Genomic DNA, 9,115 nt, shown 5'->3' with positions numbered 1-9,115 from the left:
CCATCTGTGGACTGAAAATCACTATAGAACCATTAAGAAAAAGGGCTTCAACAGGGCAATGCCATAGATGTCAGAAGTTTGGTCACTCCCAGAAAATGTGTAAGGCTGAATTTAAATGCTTAAAATGTGGGGTAAGCCACCCAACAAATACATGCTCTAAGCTAAAATCCACCGCGGCTAAATGTGCCAACTGTGGCGGTCCTCACACTGCCAACTACAGAGGATGCGCGCACAATCCAAGAAATAGAAAATCAGAAGAAGGAACATACTCTTCCTTTCTTAGCACACTTACATCAGAGACTACTTCACAGCCTCCTATAGTTTAACATAAAGGATCAGAAGCCCACCTGCTGAAATCTGAGGCCTCTAAAAGAACAACTCAGAAACAACAGTCTAGGACATATGCGGATGTAACTCGTCCTAAACAGACATCCCTGGAACAGCCAACATCACATCCAAATGTGACAGCTATCATTACCTCTTCCTTGGTAAATATGCTGTTGGATTTTAGCAGATCCAACCCTTCACAAAGTTCTACTAACAGATTTCTAAAGGACACACAAGCTATTATTTCAGCGCTCACTAATGAACAGTATCAAAGTAAAACCAGAATCTCTAGAGATCACTGCGTGGACCGCGAACGGCCTGAGGAGTAAGGCCGTTCGCGGTCCACGAACGCGAACGGCCTGAGGAGTAAGATTTTAGAACTTCAAAATTTCGTCCAAAAACATCAGCCAGATGTCCTTTTACTAAATGAGACGAACTTAAGACCTTCAGACAACCCCAAAATTTGTGGATACCAACTGTACAGAGCTAATAGACTTTCCCACATAGGAGGAGGAGGCACGGCAATTTTCATTAAAAATTTCATCTCATCACTCCATAAACATCCTCCTACCGCCAATCTCGAGATCACCGGCATTGAGATTCTCACGAGTTCTGTCGGCAAACTAAAAATCTTTGCAGCATATCATCCTCCACATAAATCATTACTGTTCTCGGATTTGAACGCCATATTCGATACTGGAGAGCCTATCATTGTGGCAGGTGATTTAAATGTCAAGCATTCAACCTGGAATAGCCGTTCCACCAACAAAAATGGACAGATACTACATAACTATGCTGATTTCAACAACCGTCTTGTAATAGGTCCCGCTATCCCACCCATCACAACACTTATGGTCGGGCTGATGTGTTGGACATAGCCATATTGCAGCACATCAGACTCCAATACAATTTAATGACGATTAACAATCTGTCATCAGACCATAACCCAATACGATTAAAATTGGGAAACCCTGAAAAATTATCTCCTCCCCTCACTCATTCATTCCTTGGGAAAGGCTCTCCAAGGTACTTCCAAAATATATTGGTTCTGTTCCCATCATTAAATCAAAAGAGAAAATTGAAATAGCTGTTAAAAATTTAACAGAACAGATTAAAGCAGCCTGTGCAGCAGTTACTACCCCTGCAACTACCCGCAAGTCCAACCACTTGCCAGAAGATATTATGAATCTGATTAGAGAAAAAAATAAGGCAAGAAAAGGATATCACAACAGCAGGGTGCCGCAAGACAAACGGATCTTGAACAGGTTCAACTCTGCAGTGAGAGATGCCCTTGCAGCCCATAGAACTCAACTCTGGGAAGAAAAACTAACCTCCATCTCTACTGATAACCACTCCATATGGAATCTCATCCGAAAGATTAAAAACAGAAATAAACCTCTCCCCCCCCTTCCCTCCAAACAGATTCAGGTCTCATCCACACGGATGCTGATAAAGCTGAAGCAATAGCAAATCATCTTGAAAAACAATGTAAACCTGCATACAATCACCTCGATTTTAACCATATATACAAGATCCACCGTAATGTCAGATATTCACTCAATTCTGCTCTTACATATTTCACTCAAATTGCACCCACCTGCTGAAATATATGCTATTATTAAGAAGTTCAAGAACAAAAAGGCTCCTGGCCTCGATGATATCTCTAACAAAGTAATGAAGCTTCTACCACGTAGAGCTGTTGTCCATCTGACAAATATAATTAACTCCATCGTTCACTACAAACATTTCCCTTCCTACTGGAAACTGGCGGACATAATACCGATCCATAAACCTGGAAAAGATCCCAGATTGCGTCAAAATTACAGACCAATCAGCCTTATCTCTAATCTCGGCAAAATTGCTAAGAAGGTAATTCTTACCAGACTTCAAGATTCAGTACTCCGTTTAAATATCCTGCCTGAGTTTGGTTTCCGACAGTCGCATAGCACCACGCAGCAAATACACAGATTGGTGGAACACATCATCACGGGTTTTAACTGGTGTCAATGCACTGGGGCTGTTTTCCTTGACATAGCCAGTGCATTTGACAAGGTTTGGCATTATGGTTTGCTATACAAACTAATATCATTTGGTGTACCAATCGGAATCATTCATCTTATAAAGGCATACCTCTACGATAGGCGCATGCAAGTCAGGATGTGTGGAGTAGTCTTGACACAAAAACGCATCTTGGCTGGAGTTCCACAAGGATCCTTACTAGCACCAATCCCATTCTCTTTATACTTGTATGATATACCACACAACCCATTATCTTCAATTAACGCCCTATACGCTGACGATACAGCGATATTAGCCAAATCTGTAAAGCCTCACCTAGCCATCAAGAAACTGCAAGAAAACCTACTGCTAATCGAACAATATTTCTCCAAATGGCGACTCCAAGTGAATCCCCTGAAGAGCGTAGCCGTCCTATTCTCTAGAAGATCAGTGCTTCGTAAATAAAATATTCTCCTTTTCAACACTAAAATTCTGTGGAAAACTGGACAGAAAATTGACTTTCAGCTCCCATATCAAGACTCTCTGAGCAAAATCCATAGCCCAGCTCTATCCGCTAATTAACAGAAACAGTAAGCTCAGCACCAGAATCAAACTTCTCATATACAAAGTGATGGTTTGTCCAATACTCACCTATGCTTCACCGGCCTGGAGTCATACCTCAAATTCTAATATTCTCAAATTACAACGTATCCAGAATAAATGTCTCAGAATGATCCTGGGCGCTCCATGGTTCATCCGAACTGTCCAGCTGCATCGAGACACAGATATCCCCTATATTTACACTTTCATGCAGACTATAGCAATCAAATTCTTCTCAAAAGCATCTGTGCACCCTAACAAACTGATCCAAATGGCTTCAGATTATGATGCAATGGATTATTTCAAACATAAAAGACCTAAAGCCATCCTAAACTTCAACACTGAGGACTAATCTTCTAACTCACCCAGGGCGAGCATAAACTGTCTCCACTCACAGTTTTTCTCTCAAGATAGCTGGGAATATGAAAAGTTTTTGCTATGCCAACAAAGTTGATAGTTGATATAGCGTAAGCTAAAGCACGTAGTTCAAGTACGTAGTACAAACTAGGGCAACTCGTAGCAAAGGTGGGTAAAGCTGTGATCGCTATTCTTAATATTTCCCATAATGTAAAACACATCTCCTAGGAGATATATGATGTTATACATTATGGTGGGATGTCACTACCCAGACCGGTTTCGATCTTTATTGAGATCTCATCAATGAGTAGCTAGACCAAGTATAATACTAAGGGTATAGCGAAAATAACTTATGTACCCTGCTATACGAGTTGTCAAAAAAGGTGCACCCATAATACCCTTAGTTAGATACCCTTAGTATAAAGATCGAAACCGGTCTGGGTAGTGATCTCTCACCATAATGTATAACATCATATATCTCCTAGGAGATGTGATTTACATTATGGGAAATACTAAGAATAGCGATCAGAGCTTTATATATATAAGTATATATAAATAAGTCGCCGATATATAAGTATCGGCGACTACTAGCTTACGCTAGTAGTCGCCGATACTTATATATATAGCTCAGTGGTGGATGTGGCGTTTGCCAACCACGGCGCTTGGCCTCACGAAGGAAGACTTGGTTTCGACTAGAGGAAATTTTTCTAAGCCTTTTTTCGACCGGCTCCCGAGTTAGTCGATCTCTGGCACGGGCAAGCAGGTTTTTCCTCCCGGAAACTCGGGTTTTTCGTCCTGTAAACTCAAGAAAATCGACCGTAGAACCCACATTATTTCAGACAAATATATTGTGTTAGGTTTAGGGACCACGAGATGGCGGCACATTTGAGCCGTCTCTCTTCACTGAGTACCGCTTAATTAGTGATAGCCTTGGGCCATCTATCTCTGATTGGTACCAGTGGAGATTGAACTGCCCACTCAGTCTCCAAAAGTTAGATAGGGCTAAATGGCCTCGCCTACTCCCCGTATACGGGAATAAAAAGGCGTTAGCTGATTTTTTTTATATATATATATATTTGCCTTAGACGATAGAAATATAAGATCTGATAATGTTGGAGTCTTGACAAATAACAGACTGATTTGGAGGAAAATTGTAGATAGGAAGTTAGTAATGATGTAATTTTTTTTTTTTTTCCATGTAGTAAAATCATATCCTGTACACCCCTTGAGGGCACATGGCAGGAATTTGATGATGATGATGATGATATATATATATATATATATATATATATATATATATATATATATATATATATATATATATATATATATATATATATATATATATATATATATATATATATATATACACACATTTTTATATATATATATATATATATATATATACATTTATATATATATATATATATATATATATATATATATATATATATATATATATATATATATATATATATATATATATATATATATATATATATATATATATATATATATATATATATAAATGCCACATTTATATAAATGTCACTTTCATTTATATAGATGTCATACGGATAGAAGATAGGATAGAAGACATTAAAAGGTAGCAGCAGATATGAGAAAGAGAGGATATCGTCTTACTCGAAAAACTAACATCTGCACTGACGACTAAACAGAAGCGTCTGAAATTTTCTCATTCAACCGTCTGCCTTGTCAAAAGGAAGAGCGACATACGCTAAGAGCAATGACGGTACATTTCTTACTTAAGAAAGCTGTGAGACTGTCATCCCGACCAGCTGGCGACTTCGTTCTTCTACTGCTTTTCTTCATTTTAGTAGAAAAAGTAAAAACTGAGGCTCAACTGGAACCGAACGACAGAAGCCGTAGAGAAAAAAATACAGACGAGGAAGAAGCAAAAGAATATCTCACTTACCATGACAAAATGATTACAAAGTACTGTAACAGGGTGGCTGTTATGAACTGGAACTATGTAACTAACCTCACAGAAGAAAACAGAGAAAAAATGGTAAGCATACTTTGTTTGTTGTTGTTTAAAACTGATGAACGTTTGCGTTATTCTTTAAGCAAATAATTTCACCGCAAAATGTGCCGTTTTCATCCATCATTCAATCGCACAGCCTTTGAGATAATTTCCGCTCTAGATATTACCGGAGCAATTAATCTGGTGCGAAAAAATATATGATATTCCATTTCGCATCTAAATCAGGATGATCAGTAAGAGAGGACATTTAACGAACAAAAAATGTAATAATGAAATTTACCATTCGGATTTTACAGTGCGACACATAACGCGAGGTAGTTTGTCGCTCTTCACAGAATCTTAGCAATATCTTTTGCTGTTTGTTTTGCTTTCTGTCTTTCTTTTATAACTTTTTTGAAATATCAGTAAAGGGTGTCACATTACTTCACCTATAAATGCAAAGAGAATGTCAAGAGGAAGAGTTCTGCAGTAGATTTCGATGAATGTGGCTATTGACGATTGTTCACCGGATACATGCTCTGTAACTTCTAGACAGAAGTAATAAAATATTTCTAGGCAATGTTAGGCTTGAATATCAATTACAAATCTGTTCATAATGAGAATTTACAGATTTTATAGATATTTATGTTTTTATAGATTTTTATAAATTTTTCATCTATAAAATACCTATACTATCTATTTTATAGATAGTATAGATATTTTAATAGATGAAAAAATTCATTTTCATAATTATTAGTATCTAACCATAAATAGAATCTGTCGAAATATTTTGACTTGTTATCTCTTCTAGATTATCACCACACGTGAGGAATTAATTCAATATTAATTTGTTGCTCGTATTAGTGTATAAATATACTCCCAATAACCCCACCATTACCACCTCCCACACACTGTTGACCCCCCTAAAATTAGTCTGACAGAATCACGAATTTAAGTCAGGTAAATCTATCAAGTTCGAGTTGGAATGTAATCTAGGATGCGAAGAACCTCTTTATAAAAGTTTTCAACTGAACATAAGGTAGTCGATATCGTATGGAGGCAGGAGGATTATGTTTCCCAGTTCCTTCGTTTTTCATCATGAAATATAGGCAGACAGGCCAGAAGACACACTCAATGTACAGACAGCTTATGGAGGCTCAAGCTACTTATCATTAAAAATTAGATTATGAAAGCCAAGAACACTTAGCACGTTTTGGACTACAAAAGCCTATAAGGAGTAGTACCTAAAGTAAGTCTTAATCTACCATGTATTAATTGTTATCATTATTACGTGACACCTCTAAGGAGGCTAAGGACTCCTCGAGGGAGGGAAAATGGTTTAATAAGTCGAATCTTACTTTAGACAGATTTATTATTCCTTGTAAATCACTTGCAAATATAAAGTCCCAACTTATTTTTGGCTGCACCCAGGTTCGAATTTCTCTTTATGATTTCAGGAATCAAATCATACAAAGACTAAGATGAATCGCAGCGATAATAAGTAGAAAAATATTTTATTGAATTCTTGTTTCTTCGTTGTCCTTCTATTTCATAAACACAGAAAGTACCAATGTTTTAAAATCCTCCGTACATACCCAGACATAATGCAATTACAGTTAAAGTTCAACAAATATTCCAACGGTAGCCTTTGCACGTTATTACTTCCATCAACTGGGGTGTATATTCAAAACTATCTTTCACATTTATTGTTGTATAAAGGTGTAGAAGAGACTATTATTCATCGGAGGTTTCATTCTTGTTTGCATAAAACAAGCATAAAACCTCCACTGACCAATCTTTTTTTCCAAACAAGTTCCGATCTTTGTTCTAATAAACTTCTTTCATTTGTCTAAAGAAGACAATTGCCTTAAGACATTAGCAGATTCCATTATTCTTCTCAAAATATGAATACAGAATTTTGTTTCCATTTCTAAAAGAAGAATGCTTCATTCCTTGAGTTAGTAAATTCAATTAGTAAAGATGGGGATCTAAGAAGCTCAGAATTAATCCCACCTGATCAATTAGATGAGGTTTGTTAACAATTTGTAAATCCTGTGTCTGTGTGACGACTTGATATGTAAAATGGAAGTAAAGATTCGCTATCCTTCAACCGCAAAATTTTGCTGTAATTGTGGAAGCTCTTGCTACAAGATATAAATAACAGTGAGCCAGTTATTTTCAACTAATATTAAGTGTGTGTACATTACTAAATATTTGTCTTTCTTTGAAAAGACTGATTTATTAGTTTAAATCGCAGTAATAATCTGTTCCATGATCTTTTGTTTCTCTCTAAATTAACAGCATTCCAAAATGCCATTTTTTTTAAAAAAAAAATTAGTCCTTTATATCACATCCAAGGAAATGTAGATTGCAGTTCTCACTATGCAAGTGAAGTTGTGTTTCAGTTGTTAATACTCCAAATGAGCCGCTCGCGCATTACAAAAGCAGATTTTGTTTGTTTTTCAATCTTGATAAGGAGAAGAATTAAAGAAACGAGAAACTGAAAGATATTTGAGTACAAATAATAACCGAACAGGCCGAGTATGTGTTACTGTATTCTTTGATGTTAAGCAAGTTCAGATGTATGCAAACATTTCATACCTCCTTTTAAACATGTTTGAACCTCGAGAATCTCAATTACAAATTTAGTCAGAAAAAGTTTTAATTTTGATCGTACAGTAGTTATAATAATGGCTGTTTTGTGAACGGTATTAGTAAATTATATGAAAAACATCCGTCTCCATAAAAATAAAATAACACCTTGAAGAATCATCTAAATTAATTTCATTTTCAAAAAATACATAACAAAATAAAATAAATAATTTCTTGACGAGGATAATCTTTCTTTTCCTATAAAATGAATTGGATTTTATTTGTCTTAAAAAACGAAACGAGTTAGCTATTGTTCCGCACTGTGTGCAAATAATTGGCTGAAAAGTTGTAGTCTGATATATGCAAAGAGCTTGTAAGAAGTTTTTCAAATACCTCATAGGATTACTCCTTTGTTCCTATTAAGTGCCTGAAGAGATTGTTGACCATAGTTGATTCTTTTATGTTGCCAGCAATAAAATTGTTTTCTATGTAATGCATGGAGCTCTTATTCCACGCAATGGTGGTGGTGGTGGTGGTGGTGGTGGTGGTGGTGGTGGTGTGTGTGTGTGTGTGTGTGTGTGTGTGTGTGTGTGTGTGTGTGTGTGTGTGTGTGTGTGTGTGTGTGTGTGTGTGTGTGTGTGTGTGTGTGTGTGTGTGTAAAATGAAAAGCCAGGTTTGAGTTGCATTCTCTGTTGTTGTTCACATCTTCAATGTGTTCTTTCTGTCTTATTTCAAAATTTCTATGTCTGACCTATGTAAGAAGACAACAAGAGATTGGAATATTATAGGCCCCATGATGTTTGTAGAAAGGGGTTGTGGTCTTGAGAGCCATCCTGATGTCAAGAGCTTTGAGGAGACTCGCAATCTTGATAGAAAATCTATCAATGTAAGCGATGTAAACTGAAGTCCTGTAGTGAATGTCAAGATTTTGCTGTGAAGCAGGATTAAAGAATAACAGTTTGTGTTGTATGAGTTTTTTAGTCTCTTGTGATAGAAACCACACTTATTTCAGCGTATTTATAACACCTAGTTTTTGTGGCACATAGTGCAATGAAGATGAGTGCAAGTGATGACATGTATGAGTCAGTTTGCGATATACACTATACAAAAACCCCTTTTTATAGCTGTTGATAATTAATACATCTAAGAAGGGTAATTTTCCTTGACTTTCTGGTTCCAAAGTAAGTTTTATTTTTTAGTGGAATGAATAGATAGACGAAAGGAAATTGTGTAAATCAGCAATGCTATATTTCCAGA

At 36.5% G+C, this 9,115-nt stretch overlaps 1 protein-coding gene across 2 annotated transcripts in view; it reads left to right on the top strand.

The window, feature by feature from the left end:
- Positions 1-4,944: 4,944 nt before the first annotated feature.
- Positions 4,945-9,115, top strand: part of LOC150110435 (angiotensin-converting enzyme-like) — a 64,556-nt gene continuing 60,385 nt past the window's right edge. Inside the window, exon 1 of one of the 2 annotated variants that reach the window (XM_090399319.1) lies at positions 4,945-5,311. In XM_090399319.1, the coding sequence (XP_090255445.1) occupies positions 5,030-5,311 (282 nt within the window). In that variant the 5' untranslated portion in view covers positions 4,945-5,029. The remainder of the gene's footprint in view (positions 5,312-9,115) is intronic. The other variant, XM_090399310.1, reaches the window with a different exon arrangement.

The sequence above is a fragment of the Typopeltis vanoorti genome, chromosome 1 (assembly GCF_054136105.1).
Source record: "Typopeltis vanoorti isolate ZY-2024b chromosome 1, IOZ_Tvanoo_1.0, whole genome shotgun sequence".
NCBI lineage: Eukaryota > Metazoa > Arthropoda > Arachnida > Uropygi > Thelyphonidae > Typopeltis > Typopeltis vanoorti.
Note: the sequence above shows the minus strand (reverse complement) of the source record. Positions and strands in the feature narration are given on the sequence as shown.